General features: G+C 39.1%; 1 protein-coding gene and 1 non-coding gene across 3 annotated transcripts; both read right to left on the bottom strand.

The window, feature by feature from the left end:
* Positions 1 to 355: 355 nt before the first annotated feature.
* LOC132104482 (polyadenylate-binding protein 1A-like) lies at positions 356 to 16,702 on the bottom strand. 2 transcript variants are annotated; one of them, XM_059509972.1, is made up of 15 exons: positions 16,082 to 16,702; positions 13,086 to 13,279; positions 12,842 to 12,957; positions 11,667 to 11,806; positions 11,494 to 11,588; positions 11,256 to 11,393; positions 10,871 to 10,966; positions 9,634 to 9,906; positions 9,469 to 9,559; positions 9,251 to 9,361; positions 4,236 to 4,384; positions 4,068 to 4,152; positions 803 to 933; positions 602 to 700; positions 356 to 511 (listed from the first exon to the last, which is right to left on the bottom strand). In XM_059509972.1, exons 1-14 carry the CDS (start codon positions 16,272 to 16,274, stop codon positions 608 to 610), a joined length of 1,905 nt encoding a protein of 634 aa, XP_059365955.1. In that variant the 5' UTR covers positions 16,275 to 16,702; the 3' UTR covers positions 356 to 511; positions 602 to 607. The 2 variants fall into 2 exon arrangements, with proteins under 2 accessions (XP_059365955.1, XP_059365956.1); XM_059509973.1 differs by having other exon boundaries at positions 16,029 to 16,146.
* On the bottom strand, positions 11,096 to 11,230 carry LOC132104913 (small nucleolar RNA SNORA5). Its single transcript, XR_009423630.1, has one exon. It is a non-coding gene; the product is annotated as a small nucleolar RNA SNORA5 (small nucleolar RNA).
* Positions 16,703 to 24,560: the final 7,858 nt, after the last annotated feature.

Consider the following 24,560-nt stretch of genomic DNA (forward strand, 5'->3'; position numbering starts at 1 on the left):
CCCTTGTTCTACCCAATAATCACACACAGCCTGTAAAAGCAGAGCGCTACGAGACCGAATCTTCCATTTCAATCTAGTCTAAGAACAGGAACTTAAAACATAACCACTGGCATCCCAACTCCGCACCGAAAGAGATTCTGTAGACAAATGAATACACTCACACATTTTAATGAACTTTGAGCAAGCAGATTTTAAATTGAACATAACTTCACATTGCTGGTCCAGTCAGTTCTCACCTCCCTACTAAGAACATGACATAGCCAGGCTTTAAAAAGCAATAAAACAAGGCAGGAATGCTTTACGGCTATTTACGGAGGTTTTTTTTTTTTTTAACCCCCAACATTATTTTTGTCTGTTTTTCCTTTTTTTAAATACCTTGACTAGGCCTAGAATGCTTGTCTCTAGACCTGGCTCTTTCTAGTTTCTTTTTTAAATATAGTTTTCCATGTTTTCAGTTTTTTTTTGTTTTGTTTACTTTTTCCTCTCTGTGAAGATTCAAGGTTGGGTCCCCCTGTAAAACAGAGACATCATGACCTTGTAGTTCTCCAGGACAACGAACATTTGATGAGAGCAGAGAAAAACACATCTGTAAACACACTACCTTGGCTTAAACGCTTGGCACGCCAGAAGAGTTGGTCACAGTCTTCTGAGCGGCTTCTTTAGCCTGGTGAGCCTGGAGTACGGCCACCGCCTCATCGACCTGTCAGACAGTCGGCAAAACATCAAAACACATCCACAAAACCTCTTCAAATGCTTCATTACGTAGAGTTGACAGAAACCACCGATCAGTGCCACGTCCAACCTTGGAGCGCAGAGACTCTGGAGACTCCAGCATGTGGAGGAGCTCCGAGTTGTCGATTTCCAGCAGCATACCAGTGATCTTGCCAGCCAGACTGGGATGCATGTTCTGGATAAGTGGGAAGAGACGCTCACCTGTGAGAGGAAAATGAACCATTGAGTGGTGGAAAGTAGGGTTTTCTCAATGCCATAAATATATCTTACAATACTATACCAGCTGAAGCATCAGAAATGTCCATTTTTGATTATTCCCATGATCAATCGTCGTTTAAATTAACGATCAATTAATCGTTAAAGGGTTATTTTACCCCAAAATTTTAATTCTTCCGGTTCCCAACAGTCAGTAGAAGTGAGAAAAAAAGTGTTTATTATGTTTGAAATCTGGGTATTTATCTTACAAAAACACATTGATTCACTGCAGGGGGCCTTTATTCACCCCCAAGAGCCGCTTGAGGGATGTTTTATTACAGATGCACGCACTTTATTTCACGTCTTCTGAACAGTTGACAACAAACACCTGCTTTCCCCCATTGAAAGGCTTGGAAGAGCAAGGACAATTTTTAATATAACTTTGACTGGATTATTCTGAAAGAGGAAAGTCACATACACCTAGGATGCTTCGAGGTTGAGTTTAACTTTAATGATGCAAACTGGGTCTATTGCAGTAGCACACAGTCACCCACATGACAGGATGTTCAAATGCTTCTCAAACACAGCTTCCTCAGCCGAATGAATGGGGTTTTTAGTCTAAATAAAAGGCTGGCAGTAAGATTGTAAAATGAAGAGATGTGATTACAATCATTTGATAAAATGAAGAGAGCACGCTGTAGTTACGTTTGGGATCATTTTTCTTTGTTGGCTCGTTCACATCCTGTGATTGTTTAATGGTCCTCATTGTTGTATTTTAAAATACTATCGCAATGTTTATAATTGCCATTATCACCGTTTAAAATCTAAACGATCCCAAACGTAACTACGGCATGTGGGGCATGTTTTTATTCTTATGCATTTTTTGAGTATAGATCACATTAAAAGTAAATTAGTGAATTAATTTCGCAAAAAAGATCCAGCTTCGTCAACGCACTCACAGACGCTTGCACTTGTTTTGTGCACGAGCCACACGCACCCCAAAATTAAATTGCTTATAGTGACCATCGATAGCTTTAATCGATTACATCTCTTATAGACAATTAATTGATTGTTGATTAATCGTTGACTTCCCTAATCACGATACCATGCAATATTGTGTTAATTCACAATTCAAAATGAACCAAATTTTCATAAATACACAAAAGGAAATGAAAACAGGCCAGGTTTTCCTAAAACTGCCAGCAGGTGGCAAACCAGTCTTTATGACTGAATCACTGTATCATTCATTCAACCAATTGGCTCAAAACAGGAAAACTGATTCAGGAAGGGATCAAGTGACTTTTTATGAATGGCTCAGTGAATCACGGACTCGCCGGATTTGTTCAAAAACACAGATTAATGTAGAAACGAAACAAAACACCACTGTGTGTTTCTGAAAGAAATGCAACAGTTCCATATCTAGAACTACTTTCATTGGCAAAACAGAACTATTTTTTGTTTATTGTACTGTTACATAAAATCGGTCACATTTGCAACCAGACAGCACTCTTGCTTGTGTCACATTGAAATTTCACAATTAATTTATAATGTTAAAACCATAATATAAGGATTGATAAGATTGATGAGAACCGAGTGCAAATGCAACTGTGGAATGGATCTATAATCTAACCATTTCACTTGTTTCAGAAGCAGTCAAATGAGCAACGTACAAACTGAGAGAACACATTAAAGAGTAACTAAACCCTAAACCAACTTTTTTTTAGTTAATGATCTGTAATAATGGGGCTTTATTAGTGCTGCTCATTGATTCGAGTAACTTTTTTGACATTTGAGTATAAAGTGTTTTAATTCTACAATATGTGGTGTAAAAACGTCTGCCCTCTTCAGGTTGAACGGTGGCTACTGCAGTTGATTTTTCCTATTGGATATTGTGGTGGCAAGTGACGCAAGCGGTGGCAGGTGACGTAAGCAGTTTCCAGCTCACCACGCCCCTTGGTACGTGCTACCACGCCCTTGGCAGTATAAAACCATCTTGTTACGTCAAAATTACTGTAGTAGTGAGTCAGAAGTTGGAACGACCAGGATAGACTATTATAGCATCTATTTAGCATAGCATTTATATAGTTATTTAGATTATTTCGTGTAGCCTATGTAGTTAATTAGTATAGTTGTTAGTGTAACGTTAGTATTGTTAGAAGCATAGTTAGTAGCATAGTACTGCAACAGTTAGGATAGCTTCAAGTTATAGATTTATCTGTATTTAGTACAGTGGTCAGGATGGTACGTATGTGTAGTGTTGCTGGTTGCGACCGCACTGCTGGACTGCATAGTTTTCCAGCAGAATTAGGTGGCAGTGGTTGCATGCATTTAGCCTGGAAGACCGCGAGTTCCCGCCTAGAGCTGGAGTGTGCAAACTGCATTTTACGCGGGATTGCTTCTCCAATGCAATGGAGGTGGAAATGGGCTTCTCCACACAGCTCGCGCTGAAAGCGACGCGGTGCGGGAGTTAGACCGCAGTTTGAGCCAGCGGCTCCAATTAATATGGCTCAGGCCACAGACACCTCGACATCATCCACTTTCAGGTGAAGGTGGGGGAGAAAAGTCCTCTACTTCAAATGAACGCTCCGTTGCAAAGCTACTTGCGTCACTACAGTCACTCTCCATTTTAGCGACTCTGACAGCAGCTGTCAATCAATCCGTCACTGCGGTCTCAGGTTCACGCCCCACGCACTCAGCCCCGCCCTCGGTTAATCCCCTCTATCTCCACTGTGCTCTGCCCACTTTTCAGCTTTTTTCAAATATTGCCAGTGGGTGGAGTCAGGCTCTGACCAGGGGTTTAGTTGCCCTTTAATGTACAGATATTATAATGTTGAACTGCTAATTTTCTAACTCTTTTTAGTCCTTCTCTCCTAATAAACTGCAGCACGAACAAAGATGCCCAACATCTCACTGCAAAATGAACTGAAGCATCGCTAAACACTCCATTACGAGTGCATACATGTTCAAATGAACGCTTTGAATTGTGTACTGAAACTTACTTAAGGTAATATTGCATTGATGATACTACTGTAAAAAAGAGAGAAGGTATTTAAGACCTTTAGTATCATGATACTGCCCTAGTAAGGTATACCATGAAACCTAGTGAATGGAACACCCAATCAAAAGCAGGAAATCTTTACCCAGCATCTGCTTCTGTTCCTGTGGCAGAGCAGCGGCGAGCATGGAGGCCGTCAGCGGTTCCTGTCCTTGCACATGCACAGCAGGCTGTAAACCAGAGTGAATGAGTACAGTAAACTCTGAAGCACATGGTTCAGGCCTGATAGGATAAAGGTCGAGCGGAGTCTTACCTGCTGCATGGTAACCTGAGGCTGTGTGTTCATGTGCTGCTGGGGGCTGCGGACACTGGGGGTGTATTTGTACTGTGGTACGCCACGCACTGGAGGAGCAGAAGCCGCAGCCGCTGCAGCTGTGGGTCGTGGACCCATGGTCTGAGCAGCTGAGAGAGAGAGAAACACCTCTGATATTAATAAGGGGCATGCTGCATGTGGAGATAAGATCACATTCATCTGTTTCATGTAATGTTGCACACACATGCCAGGTAATTGATCTTCCCCTCTTTAGTCATATCCTGATCTCTGCAACAATCTCTGAAATGATTAAGCCCTCATTAGGCATTCAACATTTGCATAAGCTTTTTGCATTCTGGGAACTGTTCAGACCCGTCATCTGAAGTTATTACTTACGTTATTTTTTCCCCAACTAAAAACATATTGTTTATGATCAATAACTTCTTTAATGAGTGAATGGGAAACAAAAGTTTTTTTTTTGTTACTGTGTTATCAGCCAGTTATTACTACATTAACCTCTTTTTGTAAAATCAAGAACTGTTAACTGTTATCTCCAGAATAACCACCGATGCAACACCAATGCAAGAATTACCAGTAACAAAATTAATTACATTTAATTAAGTACTTGTAACTCATAACTTCTCAAAAACAATGCAAACTTATTGTTTTAAAACTGCAACTCAAGAATTCAAATTGGTCAAAATACATGAACGTTAAAACAATTCCTCGAGTAACTCGATTACAAAAAATGATTGAAGCAAATTCCTCTGCCTCAAAGCCTCTTTTAATTTACCTTAATTCCTCAAATAAAAACCAGTAGTCAAATAAACGCCGGGCCTCTTATAGTGGCCGGGGGCGTGGTCAACACGGACAAATAAAGGCCGGTCTTTATTAAATTTGTGTGGATAATCAGAGTCAAATAACGAACGTACACGCCCACTGCCGGAGCGTTTCTCGTTCTCGAGTCAAGAACTGGTTGCATCGGTTTTCGGATCACCAGTACAGTGAACCGAGAACTGTTTCTGTCGGACGCGTCCGATTCGAGAACCGAGGAGCTGATGATACTGCACATGTGTGATTCAGTGTGAAGCAGACCGACACACAGAGTGTCTGAACCGAACTGATTCTTTTGATGATTGATTCTGAACTGATTCTGTGCTAATGTTATGATCTCTGTCCACTGGAACGCTATCGCTTTTAATTTAAAATGGGTTATTTAAAACAATTACTTATCAAACAGATGGAATTAGAAATAAAGGCCTGCCTCTAATAAAAGCCTGCTTCAAATAAAAGCCTGTTACCTTCTGCAGTTCAGGTAAATAAAAGCCCCGGCTTTTTTTTGAGGAATTACGGTATTTTAAATCTCACGTCAGGTTCTTTCGCAATGATTTTTTTTTTTAATGTGACAACGCGTTTACGTCACCCACAAAGCGGAAGGAGACACAAGCGCTGCGTCCGAAATCGAGTACTGCAAGCAGTCAGCAGTGTTTTGATTTGAGGGCGCAGGCAAACGTAAAGAGAACGTCGTGGCGTGTGTCCATTGCAAGATAGAGCTGGCATACCACAACTAGGGGCCTATGATGCAGAAAACGCTGAGGGAATCGTGGAATCCAGTCATAAAAGTGGAATTTACAGTTTAATGCGGAATGGCACGGAGTTTTGCCAAATTTTGAATTAATTAATCAAAAATAGGTCATTGCACTTACATCAAATCACGATATGGACTATTATCTGTAAATATTAAGCTGGAACAGTCTATTTAAATATGAATCCTGCATGTTCTGAGTGTTTTTGTTAATGAATGGAGTAGAAGCGCGACTTCCTTTATTAACACACTGAAGCGCGCGTGACGCTCGCGGTGATTTCAGCTTCTGCTGTCTCCCTAATAAGGACGTGAACACATGAACAACATCTCCAGAACTGCTCTGACAGCAGTGTTGGGGAGTAACTAGTTACATGTAACGCCGTTACGTAATTTAATTACAAAATTATTGTAACTGTAATTAGTTACAGTTACTAAGAAAAAATGAGTAATTAAATTACAGTTACTTATGAAATTTTTAACGATTACAAAGGGGATTACATTTGAATATTTACACACATCCACATACAGATTTAACTGATTTCTTTCCCAAATTGCACTGACTATTCTGAGACATACCGCCCTAATAATTTCCGGGATGCGGAAACACAGTCTGGTTCGAAGAATCCAGTCATAAAAACGAAATGCCTAACGCGGACGGAATATGCCGCATTTTGGATGACTAAATCAAAAGTAGGTCAGTACACTTGAATCAAAACATGACATGGACTAGTGTCTGTAAATATTAAGCCCCAAAGATGCAATATATGACTTGCACATTCTGCGTGTCTGTGGAAATCAGGCGCGGACTGGACACCGGGAGAACCGGGACAATTCCCGGTGGCCTGGCAGATGATTTGCCCCTCTATTTTAATATTGTTATTGTATAATTGCACGCCGAATGTACTAAAGCCATCATTTGCGAATCCGCCATTTGATAATTAAATCTCTAATAAGTCATGAATTGTTAGTCATGACTCGCGCGCTCTCCGCGCCTCCGCCAAACGGTTTGGATCAGACTCAGAGTAATCAATGCGAGAGAGACAGAGAGACAGAGAGAGAGAGAGAGAGAGAGAGAGAGAGAGAGAGAGAGAGAGAGAGAGAGAGAGAGAGAGAGAGAGAGAGAGAGAGAGAGAGAGGACTGCTGGAGCAGAGAAGCAGAACTACTGTTCAGGGTTTCAGGTCAATTTCATCTGTAAAAATGCTTTTTTGTCTTTGTTTTTCTATTTATTTAATCAAGCAGCAGCACGTTGCTCATCAGTCATCACTCAAAATACTATATAAAGGACATCATTATTATCAGTTGTAATGTTACAGTAGTAATTTAGCTGAAAAAAAAAACAATTTTTTTTTTATAGATTTAGGGGGAGCTACGACAGACAACAACACAACCCTTACGAAAATTAACATTTTAATATTTAACTATAAATCCAGAGAAAATGGTTACTATTGTTTAACTGTGGTAACCAAAAATGTAAAATTATTTTACAAATGTATTTATTTAAGAATAAATACAAATCCATTTGCAAAAAAAAAAAAAAAAAAAAAAAAACAAGGTTATTTTACTTTTATATAGGCTAATAAAAAGCATGGTAATTTTTTGTAAGGGAAAAACATGACTCGTGTACAGTATTAGGATTTTTCGATAAAGATATTGTAGTATTGTAGAGTATTGTAAAGTATAGTTTGGTTCAATCTTGAGTATTAAAGTCATGAGAGAGATGGATAACAGGGCAAAATAAAGAGACTGAAGAGAAAAATGGAAGTGAAGGTGCAGTTCAGGAGACAACTTTTAATTATTTTGCATGTCCCCAAATTAAAGATTTAAACCTTTTTTATGTCAGGTCCATACAAAAAATTGTTTTGTCCATGAATTTGTTTCTATGAGTTTGAATTTTCCAGTCTGAATTAATGGCAAAGACATGGTTTCATTTACTATAGGCCTACTGAAGCTTGCAGTGTTTTCAACCTCTGCTGCCTCAATATAGGAGTACACGAGCACATAAACATAATTTTTAGAACTGCTCTGTGTCACTTCATGTGCATTTTACTTATTTTGAGAAAACTATCATCATATACAAAGAGAAAGCTGTTTAAAAAAACACACCAATGTTTCAGGAGTTTATTACAGAATATGTCACATGCTTATTAGATAACTGTATTTAAGTTGATGTATATGCTTTTATTTATTATTCTTTAATTTTCACAAATTTAGAAAAGTAATCAAAAAGTACTCAAAAGTAATTAGTTACATTACTTTAATAAAGTAATTGAAAAAGTTACACTACTATTACATTTTAAACAGGGTAACTTGTAATCTGTAACCTATTACATTTCCAAAGTAACCTTCCCAACACTGTCTGACAGTCACTTCATGAGCGTTTGACCGTTTGATTTGAGTAAAACTAGCGTCACATCACATACACAGAACTGTAAAGGTACGTCAACCCGTCAAAATAAAAGTCCGGTTAAAGACTATTGTTCAGCAGAATGTACATAGCCTACTACAAAAAAAAAATACAAGTTAATTTACAAGTTAAGTTAATTTTCAATAATTAAAAGAAATTAAATTAATGCTTTATGTGTTTAATGTGCATCTCAGAAAGTGCTTTATTTAAAACCAAACTGAATGGCACTTAAATGCACTTAATTCATCTGTCAACTTTATTGTCATTGTTCACAATACAAGTACAGACAGAGAAACAATGGGTAATAATTAAATGTTTATTTTTGATGTATGCATTTCATTCTATGCATTTAAAAAGTCAAAATATTTTTTTCTAAAAAAGGAAACTTAGTTGTTCATTTTAAGAGACCCAGGAGTCTTATTTTCTCTTGCATAATTAATATTGCACTTTAATTAAGCAAAAACACATTTTATCCGATTACTCGATTAATCGATGGAATACTCGATTGCTAAAATATTCGATAGCTACAGCCCTAAACTAAACAAAACATTCACTTTAACTGCATAAACTTTCAGATGGAAAAATATTAAATATAACAAATATGTAACTCAAACTTTTTTTTGTTTTGTTTTTTACTACAGTACAAGTCATCTATAAAGCCTCCTTTGATTCAAATCAACCTGAATAAATTAATATCTTTTGTAGACTTGGCTCGCAATGTTTGGCTCCTGCACTAAAAGCTGTAACTTAGATCTTGTATATATTTCTTCCCAGATCAAAACAGACCCAAATTTATCCTTTAAAGGAGCCAACAGCTACTGCAGCCAAGAAAGTAAGAGGTCAAATGTTTTCTGCCTGTGTGATTTTAATGAAACTGAAACGTTTCTTTATTAGCACCTCTGAACCAGACTAATGACAGAGTCTTTAAGAAACTTAAAAGGGAAACGAAATGCATGTTCAAAGTATGTCACAAAACCAGAAGACCTCATGGTGATGTGGTGCATGTAAAGGCTGACACTACTCACCAACACGCTGTGTAGACATCATCCGGGGCACCTGAGACGCAGGACGCATGGTGCTGAAGCTCTGAGCTCTGGGGGCAGATGGGCGCATTGTGCCTGGCATGTTTTGGAAGTCTGTAGGGAAGGTTCAATGTCTTTATTATTATGAATCAGCACATCAGGAATCAGTGACATTTAATTCATTTAATGAAGCAGGTTTCTGGGATAGAAAGTTGCTTTACGCTGAGGCCGGACCCCCTGTGTGGTCCAGCGGGGACTGGGTCTGAGCTGGGTGAGCTGACTGGCAGGGTAATATGCAGCTCTGTTCTGGGCCTGTGATGCAAGACAACCATTAGGGGAAAAACAAAGCAGTAATGTTAATCTAAGCAATATGACAACCAACCCACCTGTGGAATGGCAGCCATGAAGTATCCTGATGGAGGTGCAGGCTGGTAGGGGTTGATCACGGGGTTTGGCACTGCGCGGACACTGGCCATCCTCTGCATGTACTGGTTGGTGAGATGGGCCTGCCGTTCCTCTTTGCGCTGAGCAAGAGCCACATACAGTGGCTTAGTGGCCACAATACGGCCATTCATCTCAGTCACGGCTTTAGTGGCTTCCTCAGGGGAAGAGAAACAGACAAACCCGAAGCCTTTACTGCGACCACCGTCCATCATGACCTGTGACAGAAGATGGGGAAGATGCTCAGTTTTTTCCGAAATCAACATGAAATGGCATTTGCAAAGGTATTACATCAAAGGAAACATCTAATTTCTCTTGAAGGTAGAAGCTGGGCATTTTTATATCAGAATTGAGCCAGGTTACAGCTTTGGCAATTGGCAAGACTTTAGAAAGGCTGTATTAGCAGAACTATAACCTTAAACAATGCTAAACGGCTCACTGGGCCTAGGTGACCTCATCTGAAAGAGGTGGAGGAAGTTAAAGGTGCAGTATTTAACCTTGATGGCTAGCAACTGAAATGAGTACTGCAGTCCAAATTCAAAATGTTGTAGCGAGTCGTTTCTCCCGTCCCCTACTCCTCAGACTCGATGCTCACATGGGTTGCCAAATTGAGGACACACAACAGGAATGAGTGTGAATGAGTTTATTTAGCCATACTTTAATATTCCTCTGCTAATAGAGCTTTTCAGATGGATGCCGAGGATTTTCAGGAGGGGTAGAATCTGTGATTTCTGATCCAGTTAGTTTACTGGCTTTTATGGCTGCAATACACTAAGTTTTCTGCCAACCGGCAACATGGGGAGTTGAAATATTATTGGGTTAACTGGCAGTGGGCGGAGTCACACAGACCAAAACAAAAACAGAAATTATGACACGGATATAATGAATGCACATGAATAATTTTTAATTTTTTTTGAGAAACAAGTATGTGAACTTAGCATGTTTCCTAAATATGTGCAAACATACTGTAGTATTTTTATGCTTCAGAAGAGTCAAAAATATGACCTGAAGCACCTATAAATATATTTAAAAGACAATTAAGTAGCATGCATCGATAAAGTGTATACAATTAGACCAATAAAGTGAATTGACGTAAAAGTCATTGAGTAACTTTCAATCTTTTAGAAACATCTAGAATGTATATAAATAATTTGGTGAATTAAGACTGATTTACCACTGTACCTTGGCACTGGTGATTGTACCGAAGGGAGAGAACTCTTTACGAAGATGCTCATCATCGATGCCATCGTCCAAGTTCTTCACGTAGAGATTGACACCCTGTACAGACAGCAAACGGCTGTGAAGAACTGAACACTTACAACAAACTCCACCTAAATTTATTAAATAATATTAGACCCAAATGCAGTTACACAATCTGACTCGGGTCCATAAATAATAAACAAAAACATTTGTACATAGCCCTACTATCCCCAGTTCCCACTATACAGGAACATGGGGCCCATGGGCTACAAATTCACTGTTGCAGCCATTTTGGCCAGTGCAGTCCACTGAGGAGGAAACACCGAATTTGACAAGGCTGCAGAGGTCAGAGTTCACCCTCACTGACCTGGTAGCGAGTCATGCGGTCCTGCTTCATCTGTTCAAATTTGCGCTTGAGCTCAGTTTGCCGCTCCACTTTTTTCTGAGCACGACCCACATAGATGAGCTTCCCGTTGAGTTCTTTGCCGTTCATTTCATCCACAGCCTGCAAGAAACCAGCAGAACCATTGAACACATGCATCCTATGCTTAATCTGACTTCAGGAAGTCAGTTGTGCTTATTTGACTACATTATGTAAAACTGACCCTTTGTGCGTCTTCGTGCCTCTCAAAACTCACGAATCCAAATCCTCTGGACTTTCCATTTTCATCAGTCATGACACGGATGCTCATAGCAGTACCTTATCAAACGAGGTTTTGTAATGTACAAGTCAATAGAGAATAATACCCTCTAAACCGCAGTACTACAAAGAACTTACCATATTTGCTGAAGACGTCCTTGAGTTTGTCATCATCCATATCATCCCCAAAGTTTTTGATGTACACATTGGTAAATTCTTTGGCTCTTGCGCCGAGCTCAGCCTCCCTCTCCTTGCGAGATTTGAAGCGCCCTACAAACCTGACAGAAATTAGGAGCGTTTTATAGGAGGATCTAGTAGACCTCAAAGAACTCATTTCATGAGGCTGGGTGATGTAGCTTACATTTTATCAAGACATTTAGGATTTTTCAACAATATACCATATTGTTTGGTATTAGTCATCAAAACAACCAAAGCCAAATTTTTCTTTCCACAGTTTATTACTCAACTAACAAGGAATTACTTAACTTGTATACACCAGTATAGCAAATAAGCAACTTTGTCTACTATATATAATTAACATTGGGTAAGTTTTAGGCAAAATATCAACAGTTTTTGTTTAGGTAAGATTTTTGAAAGAAATACATTAATTGGCATGGATGTCTTAAATTGTTTGAAAGTGACAGTAATGACATCCATAATGTTATGGATTTATATTTCAAATAAACAGCTTTCTTTTGAACTTTCTATTGCTCAAATCCTTTTTTTTAGAAACTAGGTTTTCCACAAAATAACAAGCAGCACAACTGCTTTCAATATTGATAAGATTTTATCTTGATCAGCTTGATTTCATGATTTCTGAAGGATCATGTGACACTTAAGACTGGAGTAATAATGCTGGAAATCCAGAAAATGTTCAAATCAATTCAAATAGATTTCACAAAATTACTTTCTCACTGGATGTTTAAGTACATTTATGCAGCCTTGTTGAGCACAAGACATTGTAGGGATTGCACACCCCAAAAATGTCAATCATAATGCAATAATACATGCATGCGATCTTTACACAAATGTATATGCAATTCAAAAATACACACCAGAAAGTTTATTTACGGAACAGTTCACCCCAAAGTGAAAATGTCTGAAAACACTCACCATCACAGGTCAGTTTTGTGTAAATTTTCACTTTTGGCTGAACAATTCCTTTAAACTTTAAAATTTCGTAAAAAATGTCACTTAGTCCAACCCTTCCACACACTTTAATTCCAAATCAAGTCTGTTAGTCAATCGAGCCACCCTCCAAGTTAGTTGGCAAGCTCTTTCAGCGATTTCCTTCAACTAAAAATCTCACTTACACTTTTCTGTCATTCAGCAACATGCCGTTCATTTTCTCAATGGCTCTTTCGGCGGCCTCCTGGGTCTCAAAGTGCACAAAACCGTAGCCCTTTGAGCCATTCTCGTCACAAACCACCTTGAGAAAGGATATCAGGCGTAAAATCATGCACCCACTGACCGACAGAAGCACTCGTGCACAATAAAACCCAAAATTCAATCATCAAATCACTACAAAGCACAATCAAAAGTGTGAATGTGTCTTACCTTGCAGGACAGGATGTTGCCAAAGGCAGAGAAGGTGTCATAAAGTGCTTTATTATCAATAGACTTATCCAGGTTCTTGATGAAGATGTTTCCAACGCCGCTCTTCCTCAGCGAGGGGTCGCGTTGAGACCACATGATGCGGACAGGTCTACCCTTGATCACATCAAAGTTCATCGTGTCTAGAGCGCGTTCAGCTGGAAGCAAAACATTTATGAGTCCACTAAAAAAAAGATTAGCCCTCAAGGCAAGACACTTCTAGCAAAACCACTGATTTCTGGTTTCATGCACTTCTCAGTTTTAATATTTCTGCATCCATGTCTTTAGGACTAGTGGAAAGAAACCACCCAAAACACATAAAAATCTATTAGTGTCTGTTTATTTCTTTATATTTTACCGCCATATCAGCAGCAATTGGTATAGTCATGAAAAAGCCAACAGTGTTATTATTCAAATATTTAAACACATTGTTTAATCATTTCCATCTTCAAGACAATCAATATACAGAATATATATATTTAAACCTAAAATAACGGGAATAATAACAAATAAACTTAATGTACATGTATGACACTGTATAATAAAAATATAAAATTATTAAATCTATTTTTCTTTCAAATGATCTAATCTGTTTACGCATTATAAGTTTTCTTTAAGGTTTAATGTCTTTTTGAAAGACTTATAAGGTGCTTTTATTTATATAACATTTATTTTCTAGAAATATGGTATTTTCTGATTTATGGAGTGATAAAAAGTAAAAAATAAAAAAAACCTTCTGTGAAACTCCAAACTGATGAAAAATTAATCGCACTTCTATTCTGATGTTGATACAAATAAGCTAAGAGTTAATGAGACAACTCATCAAAACTTGATCTAGGATTCGTCTTCATGTGTACTGTGATTAATCAACTGGAGAGGTACATGGTCAAATCTATGAATTAATATTTTCATCTGGGATGTCTTGCCCAAAAAGTTTACAACAGAAGATCCTGTTATTGACTGAAAATGAATTGCATGTTTTTGCCCATAAAATGCCCAAAAAAAGTATTTTGTAAATCATAAAATTGCTCATAGATCAACCAGTCCAAGGATAAAAGGGATGCATTTATTAGTCATTTCTTAGCCCATAGGTTGATCTTTGATTGCATTTTTGCCCAAACCAGTTTTAATTTCTGAACCTGTGCTGTGCAACCACCCAAACCTATACGATAGTTAAAGGGATAGTTCACCGAAAAATGAAAATTATGTAATTAATAACTCACCCTCATGTCGTTCCAAACCATTAAGACCTCCGTTTATCTTCGGAACACAGTTTAAGATATTTTATATTTAGTCCGAGAGCTCTCAGTCCCTCCATTGAAGCTGTGTGTACGGTCTACTGTCCATGTCCAGAAAGGTAATAAAAACATCATCAAAGTAGTCCATGTGACATCAGAGGGTCAGTTAGAATTTGTTGAAGCATCGAAAATACGTTTTGGTCCAAAAAAATACAAAAATTACGACTTTATTCAGCATTGTCTTCTCTTCCGTGTCTGTTGTGAGAGAGAGTTCAAAACAAAGCAGTTTGTCATTTCCGGTTCGCGAACGAATCATTCAATGTAACCGGATGTAATTCATGTACTCTAACAGTACACTGACTGAACTTCTGTGAAGAGAGAACTGAAGATGAACACCGAGCCGAGCCAGATATTGAACAAAAGATTGACTCATTCACGAGTCAAGAACCGTTTCTGTCAGACGTGTCCGATTCGAGAACCGAGGAGCTGATGATACTGCACATGTGTGATTCAGCGTGAAGCAGACCGACACACAGAGCGTCTGAACCGAACTGATTCTTTTGGTGATTGATTCTGAACTGATTCTGTGCTAATGTTATGAGCGTTTTCTTCAACCGGTTTATTGAATCGAACTGTCAGAAAGAACTACTGGTGATCCGAAAACCGATGCAACCGGTTCTTCACTCGTAAACGAGTCAGTCTATTGTTCGTTATCTGGCTCGGCTCGGTGTTGATCTTCAGTTCTCTCTTCACAGCAGTTCAGTCAGTGTACCGTTTGAGTAAATGAATTACTCCGGGATATTGGTCTGTTTGAACTCAGAGGGAGTGTCAGCCACATTAAAAAACAGCTTAAGTCATTTGTGGATTAATGCATATTGGAGACGCGAACCGTATAAAACGATTCAGTTTGATTTGGTGAACTGGTTCAAAAAGATCCGGTTACATCAAATGATTCGTTCGCGAACCGGATATGACAAACTGCTTTGTTTTGAACTCTCTCTCACAACAGACACGGAAGAGAAGACAATGCTGAATAAAGTCATAGTTTTTGCTATTTTTGGACCAAAATGTAGTTTCGATGCTTCAACAAATTCTAACCGACCCTCTGATGTCACATGGACTACTTTGATGATGTTTTTCTTACCTTTCTGTACATGGACAGTAGACCGTACACACAGCTTCAATGGAGGGACTGAGAGCTCTCGGACTAAATCTAAAATATCTTAAACTGTGTTCTGAAGATAAACGGAGGTCTCACGGGTTTGGAACGACATGAGGGTGAGTTATTAATGACATTTTTTTGGTGAACTATCCCTTTAATGATACACACAACTGAATACAAAAAGATGTAGGAATAAGAAATCTGTGGTCGCACACTGATCATGTCTGACCCTGATATGAGAGTTTGCACGTGAAACTTCCTCCAATGAGTTTTAATCTATTGAAACCGCATGATCGATCAAGGAAGGCGCTTCCCTGACATACTTGAACAGGGGGTTTATCAGTGCTGCACACCCTCCGCCCCCCCACGCCCTAAACATGACAGGCATGCAAGTCACTGCGGTCACGCAACAGCATGCGCCATGCACGCAGCTCTGTATAGTTCACTCCCAACAAAACGCAGACGCTCGTGCAGCATGTGTCTGAGATGCAGAAGCACGCAACCTACACTCTACATGTATTTCTCAATCAGCGTCAGAGCATCACTTCGCCTGCGCTCACCGTCCGCAGGCTGCTGGAAGTTGACGTAGGCATATCCGAGCGACCTGCGCGTGATCATGTCCCTGCACACCCGGATGGAGAGGATGGCACCGGCCGGGCTGAACTTCTCGTAGAGCATGGCTTCAGTCACGTCCTGGTGCAGGTCTCCCACATACAGCGAGGCCATCGGGTAACTGGGCGCGCTGGGGTTCATCTTCTGCTCGGCTCGCAGATCTTCACGTGTTATACAGTTAGCTGTCAGGCTAACACACACAGGCCAATTTTTTAAACTGCCAACCGTCGACTAAAAGACTCCGCGCTTCGAATGACGAATAATTAGGGTAACAGATATTTTAAAACAAGTAACACTTAAAATCCAAAACCGCGAATCGAGCAAACCGCCAGGCCTTCGCGAGCTCATAGACTAACGTTATTTTTTTCGGGTTTGTTGAGATGTTTCAAGGCCTCCTGATCCCACTTCGCCGATTTTTATTTTAAAAAGGAAAAAAAAAGGATTTTTTGGAATTTTTAAAAGTTTTTAATTTTTTTTGTTTTTTTTTTATTTTTTATATAACGTGTGCCGAGACGAGCTCCGGAGCACACGCGCACTCACACAGCACTGAGAGCTGGGCTTCGGGAGAGAAGGGGCGGGGCGAGACTCACTTATATATCCGCCTGGACGTCATCCACAGTGCACGCGCACGTACAGAGACGCAATTTGATTAGTGATGTGTCGTTCTTGAACGATTCGTTCATTTTGAACGAATCTTTAATGTGACTCGGGAAGAACGAGTCGTCTCGGGGAGTGATTCGTTCAGTCGCGCATGCGCATTATTCTATAGGTTCTGTTCTAGTAGTAGTGATTCACCTGTCAGTCAATGCAGTCTTGAGCCGGAAAGAGAATTGATTAGTTCATAGTTCGGGTCTATCGGGTTTTTGACTCGTTCCTTAATCACGTGACAGCCACATACGCTAAAACCAATGCAATATGAGCCGGAAAGAGAATTGATTAGTTCATCTCATGAGTCTTCGGGTCGGGTCGAGTCATTCCTTAATCACGTGACAGCCCCATACGCTAAAACCATAGACAGTAAAAGAATGCAGTATTGAGCCGGAGAGAGAATTGATTAGTTCATCTTTCGGTTCTTCGGGTTGTTCGTTCTTTTGTCCCGTGATGTGACAACATTGGCTAGAGTAATTATTAAATCAGATTGTCTGTATAAACCATACTTTTGTAACATATGACACTTTATAAACATTAAAAAACACTGTGTACATACTTTTGAATTGTTGTTTATTGTTTATTTTTGTGCCAGAAAAGCTTTGTAACAAAGAGGACAACTATTCCAAAATAAATCAAAATAATAAAAAAGTAAATAATTAAAAATAAAATTAAAAGATAATAAAGTCACAGGGTCTAATAACCTTAACAAATGAACTTTAAAAGTACAATATAAAAAAATAAAAACTAAATATTGCACAACAAGCTTTGCTTTTTTTATATAATAATTAAAAATGAATACATTTTAAAATAAATAACACTTTTGTGCCAAAATAAAAACTTTATATCAAAGAGGATAACTATTCCCCAAATAATTTTTAAACCATTTAAATAAAAATAAATGAAAATTAAGAGATACTAAAGCTACGGAGCCTTATAACAATAACAAATTACCTTTAAAATCACAACAACAACAAAAATATTGCACAACAAGCTGAGGCCTGTTGCACAAAAGTAGAATTAAGACATCCGGGATAAATGACTCAGCTGAGCTCAATGAAGCCAAAACATGTGCGTCCAGGCTTAATTGGTTGCACAAAGACCAAGCCAGGATGAGCAGACACGGATTCATTAAGCCAGGTGAAACCAATCCTGGATAGGTGCGCGCTCACGGCTCACTCAAATAGACCCCGCCACAGATCACAGATTAACTGATTTACCATGGCAACTAGAGCCGCGTACTTTTCCCCGTCGGAAGCACAAATCCTCATGGAGGCATACGAGGAGGTAAAAGATATAATTAAGAAGAAAGGCAACACCGCCACAGTGATAAATCAAAGAGAAAAAGCGTGGCAAAGTATTGCAGACCGCCTGAATGCGTAAGTAGTGCACAATTATACACTCACCGCTCCGCAGAAACATCACAATTACAACTCAAATATTTAATTCACATCTCCAAAAACGCAGTTGTACTGTAATTATGAAACGGTTAAATTTGTAATTGAAATGCACTGCAGATATGAGTGAAATTGTGTAAAGTAACTCCATCACACTGTATCAAGCTATGATAAATTATTATTAAAGCCTTACATTATTATTTAACGTTACTACGCTCAGTACGGTTTAATCTTAGCCGTTGTACTCTGCTTCTTCTGTTGTCCACCGTTTTGTTTTGTTTCTCCTGCTTTTATTAATGGAAAGCTGCTTTGACCGAATGAAACAATTGTGAAAAGTGCTATATAAATAAAATTTAATTGAATAAATAGATGAGCTATAATAATAATAATCACTTTAATTTATATAGCGCCTTTCAAAGGACCCAAGGTCGGTTGCTCACTGCACTGCAAAAATGTCTTTCTTACTTAGTATTTTTGTCTTGTTTTCAGTAAAAAAAAAAATATCTAAAAATCTTAAATATTTTCTTGAGCAAAATTACCTAGGAAAATAAGCAAAAAAATCTGCCAGTGAAACAAGAGAACTTTTCTAAAATTAAGTGTTTATGGAAAAAGTAAACTTATTTCAAGAGAATTTTTCTTATTATATTGACAGATTTTTTATTTTTTTGCTTGTTTTAAGCACACATTTACTTAAAGTTTATATTTTATTGTCTAAACTATACTTATTTTGCTAGGTCATTTAGCAAATCAAGAAAATACATCTTTAAGATTTTTTTTTTTTATATATTTTTACTGAAAACAAGACAAAAATACCAAGTCATTTTTGCAGTGTGACTCCATTAAATGTTCTTGTGATAAAGAATGTGTGTGTGTGCGTGTGATGTAGATTAAACATGAACTGGCCAAAACGGACATGGCAGCAGGTCAAAATCAAATACAAGAACATTCTGCAGAATGGTATGGTCCCTGACTAATATTTAACAAAGCACAAGCATATATTGTACCCAGACGGTGCCTGCTCACACATTGTCTGTACTGTTTTAGCAGTGAAAAAGAATACCCACAGACAAGGCACGGGTGGTGGGTCACCAAAGGCTGACCTTACCCCAGCAGAGGACATGGCCTTGGAGCTAAATAAAGGCAGGCCCGTCTTAGAGGGGATCCCTGGGGGGAAAGAGACGAGCATAGGTTCCTCCCAAGATGCCACCCGCTTCATTCAAGGTATGTCCTTCCATCTCTACATGGGATACAACCACATTCATATTGAATCAATTTGGACTGTCTGACTTTGGTTTACCTATTGCCTTGCAGTGTCTGGCAGCACTGTGTTCCTGTTAGAGCCACCAGCACAAGCACCAGACGATGCTGATCCAGTGAGTACTCCATCAAAGGCATACTGTAGGCCTGGCATGTCTTGTCTACTAGCTTCAATATGAATCCGATCAAATGTGATGGGGTGAAAGCCCCAGTGCAGCAGCAACAGCACATGATGGAGACGATGATGAGGAGGAGACCATCTCACTGGATTCCAGAAGGCATGAGGTATCATGTTAAGACTGTGAAAGTACTATTTACTCTACAATGGTGAGGAGTCCTCATCAAAATAAAAAAATCTAATTTCTTTTACAGGACCCAGATGCTATACAGTGGGAAAATCAGCCTGGCAACATGGTGCGTATTAATGAAAGGACACCACATCCTGCCAAATTCCAGCTGCGCTAATTGTATTGTGTTCACAGAGCTCACAAGCTATCAGAAAGTTGTATGGCAACCAACTCTGGCACCAAATAGAACTGGCAGACATAGACATTCAGTACAAGAAGAAAAAGATGGAAAATCTTGCACTGGAGTCCGAAATAAAAAAAGAGGACAATTAGGAAACTGGACCTTGAAATAAAAAAAACTTGAGAGGGAGGTGAGATATGCCTTCAATGTACACTGTATGCTAACTGTAACACAAATGTATTAATCATTATTTTTCTTTCCTCCCCCAGCTACAAGAAGATGACACCGCTCAAAATAAAAAATTAGGTATATTCTCGTAAAGTCAAGTGAGCCATGACATATGAGCTCTTATTGTGAGCACACAGGACGGTGGCATCTTTCTAAGGTTTTTTTTTTTTCCCGTACAACCAAGTCATCGTTATAAGGCACCGGCCTCTTTTGCCCACCCCCCCAGCACAAGGTGTGGCCACTAGCCTATATGAAGGCCCAAAATTGTGTGTTCCTTTCTGCTCTGACAATGGCATGCCCATTCTTGCGAGATGTGGTGGATGAAGAAGCACTTGTGCTGAGGAGAGCCTTCAGGCGAGAAAGGGTCTTCAGGGACCGGTTGGACCCACTGGCTTTCCCTGATGACCATCTATATGAAAGATACAGGTTTTCTGCAGATGGCATCAGGTATCTATGCAGACTACTGGGTCCCAGGATTAAGCACCGCACTGCACGGAGCCATGCACTGAGTGTGGAGCAAATGGTTTGTGTCACCTTGCGCTTTTTTGCTAGTGGAGCCTTCCTGTACTCAGTGGGGGATGCAGAACAGCTGAACAAGGCCACAATTTGCCGCACAATAAGGAGTGTGTGTCTGGCTATCAAAGCATTAGCAGATGTCTTCATCTCCTTCCCTGGCCACAGAAGACTCTGTGACACCAAAGAGGAGTTCTATAGGATTGCAGGTAAGAGGATCTACAAATTACAGGACAACTGTTAACACATAGTAGGATACTCATTACTTTGTGTGACAGGTTTCCCCAATGTCATTGGCGCAGTGGACTGCACACACATAAGGATAAAAGCCCCCTCAGGTGCCCATGAGGCCGATTTTGTGAATAGGAAATCCTTACACAGCATTAATGTTCAGGTGAACATAACTTTTTGATATTGTCCATTGACGAACACTCTGCATTGCCAGTGATGTGCATTGATTGGTGTAATATTCCTCATCTTATGATTTCAGATGGTCTGCAATGCTGACTGTGTGATCAGCAATGTTGTGGCAAAATGGCCTGGCTCAGTCCATGACTCCAGAATCTTTCGGGCCTCTGAAATCTACCAGTGCCTATCACAAGGTAAGCCACACAACCCCTATTTATAACCATCATGGCTGTGTCAAGAATATCACTGTGTTTGAGGTAGTAATGATGAGATTTTGTGTTGACAGGTGAATTCTCTGGTGTGTTGCTGGGAGACAGGGGGTATGGCTGCCAGCCTTTTCTCCTGACACCTTTCACAGACCCCCAGGAAGCACAGCAGGCCTACAACCATGCCCATGCCAGGACCAGGGCCAGAGTTGAAATGACCTTTGGCCTCCTGAAGGCACGCTTTCACTGCCTTCACAAATTAAGGGTCAGCGCTGTTAGGGCATGTGATATTACTGTGGCTTTTGCTGTCCTCCACCATGTGGCCTGCCTGAGGAAGGAGAGGGCCCCCAGAGTGCCACCAGCCATGGACTGGGACAATCCGGCAATCTTCCCTGATGACGACAGTGGTCTGCTGCTGAGGGACCAATATGTGTTGAATTATTTTAGTTGGTATGTGTGCTTTCAATTTTGGTTAAATATGTCCTGCGGTGGCAGAGGAATTTGGGTTTTTTTGGGTTCGTTTTTTTACGAATTTGGCCTCTTATGATGTTTGTGCGGTATACTGTGTGTAATACAAGGCTGCAGGGAGGCTACTGCATCCATTCATTTGTCTGTTCAGTTGATGTGTATGGATTTGTCCTGCATTTATTTTAGTGTGCAGACATGCAGGGTGTGTTATATACAGACCTTTGAATGTATATGTATCATTTTGTATAATATGCTTTGATTCTGTGCTTTCCATCTTGTAGAGTCACTGTGACTTCAGTTTTGAAAGGAGCTGATGGTTTTACCTGCTTTGTTTTGTCCTTATTCAATAAAGGAACATAATGTTACACATTGTGTTTTTATATTCATATGGAATGTGTATTTGTTTATATGACCGAGTACTAGGGCCACACATCACACACAATGCCCCACATCTGTCATTTTAACAACTGTCCTCCTTTTAAAACAACTGGTTACAATATTATGACTTGTCTTTTTTTTTTTTTCCCCTCTGTGGCCCTAATATTCTATCATTTTATATATAGCCTTATAGTCTATGGGAAACTGTAAATTATCTAATGATAGCAACATCATCTAAAAATCATTATTTATCCAAAATGATTGAAATTAATGATCACAAACGTTTAAATAATGACAGTGGGTCTAGTTATATGTGATAACAATGTATAGTGAGCAGTGAAATAACTATTGGTTTCCATTTGTGGTGACTGCTGACTGACATTAGGGATGAGATTAAATAGATCCTGGAATTTAGCCTGGTCTGGAGCAGGCTAGCTCCACAGAATAAATCTCCATGGTAATTTATACCATAACATATCCTCCTGCCTCCTATCCAGCTTTAGTGCAACCGGATTACGGATCAATTGAGCCAGGATCACCAAGATATCCTGGCTTAATCCCTTATCCTAGTTTTGTGCAACAGGCCCCTGGTCTTTTTCTAAATAAATAAAAATAAATAAGCTTTAAAATAAATAACACACTGTGGCTATATTTTTAGGACTTGCTTTAAGGCATGTTTGCATTTAAAAAAAAACAATCTCCCTGACCTTGGATGGGCTGAGTCTGTTTCTTCTCTCTGAGATAATCTGCCCAGTTTTAGAAAAAAATATTTCAGATGGCACAGATGTGGCCACAATGTAAAGTTTTGTCTTTGTGACTTCAGAAAGGCTCTTGTATACTGGTGAACATCTCCTCCACCAGGCCAGAGGGTCTGATGTGTGGGGTAAGAGTGGCCCTGCAAGGTAGGCCTGCACCTTTATAGCATCTGAGGTCTTAGAAGAGGTAGCAGAAGGCCTCAAGCTTGCTACCCTCTCGTCAAAGTCTTCCCAAAACATGGCCCCTGCACTGGCAGTAGCACCAGGATCTGAAGTATCCTCCTCACTCTGAGCTGGGTTAAAACTGTTAAAGCTGAAGTTATCATAACCTTAATGTTTTAAACTAACATTAATAATTCAAATTCAAAATGTTATTTGCTTTTAATGTATATGTCATTATGTCCTTTTTTGAGCAATCTTCTTATACATATATTACACCAATATGTCAAGTCTGCCTAGGAAAAGCAATTATTATCCCAGCAAACTTCAAACTTGGAGTAAAAATGAACAAACTAGTATAAATACTTTTTATTGTAAGCTTGAATTATTATATTATTATATAGCCTAGTGTTTATTTACCGATAGACAGTCAAAAAGACAAATTAATCAATATTTTATTTATAACAGGGTTTTATTTATTTATAAAATAATAACAAACCACAGATCCTCAACAAACAGTAACAAAAACACAGTGACAGAAAATGTCAGAAATAGCGTATGGGTCTGTCACGTGATTAAGGAACGAGTCAAACTCGACCCGAGACCCGAAAGACTCATGAGATGAACTAATCAATTCTCTTTCCGGCTCAAGACTGCGTTAGTTTTGCGTATAGGGCTGTCACGTGATTAAGGAATGACTTAAACCCGAGGACTTCTTGTCAGATAAGAGGTGAGGTGAGCTAATCACAGACTGAAGACCCAGGTAAAGAATGATTTTTTTTTCTGTATCTTATGGCATTTTAGTTTTGTATTGTTTTTAGTGTGATCAACGTTTGCGTAAGTAGGCTACTAGGTGTGTTGGGGAAGTAACACATAACATTTTCATTACATTTTGCTAAAATGAACGAAATGACTCGAAAAAAGATTCGTTCATTTTGCTGAACGGGACTCAAAAGTCCGAGTCGGTAAAATGATCCGAACTTCCCATCACTAAATTTGATGCGGCTGGCTCTGGCGGTGTGGCTTGAAGGGATACAGCAAAAACCGGAAGCTAACAACAAATTTAATTTTCTGTCTATTAGATTGTATTTTTTATTAACGTCTACACCTAACCTAAACATACCCCTTCCAACAATGTAAAAATAGTAATGATGTATTGATGTATTGAAGTATTGATGTACAGTGTAAGAAAGAATACGCTATATTGATGTGCGCATGCTCGGTTGTTTTTGCTGTATCCCCTGTACTTGGAAAATATCGGATGTCCAGTAAGGAAAATAAATACATGATTGAACTTATTTTTGAAAGTTTATATATTTAAATTAGGTCATTCGCGTAAATAAATATTAAATATCTAGATATGATATGTGAGAAAAAAAATCAACGAGCAGAGGAAGCATTATAAAACATTTCTTTACGCAATACATATGAAAATGGTTTATGTTTATTTCAATTATTACAAATCTTAGTTATTAGTTTTATGGTTCATAGAGTGTGCTGAAGATCTCCAACAGGGGGAGTCCCAGTCCTGCAGAACTACTG

Source organism: Carassius carassius, chromosome 25 (genome assembly GCF_963082965.1).
Source record: "Carassius carassius chromosome 25, fCarCar2.1, whole genome shotgun sequence".
Taxonomy (NCBI): domain Eukaryota; kingdom Metazoa; phylum Chordata; class Actinopteri; order Cypriniformes; family Cyprinidae; genus Carassius; species Carassius carassius.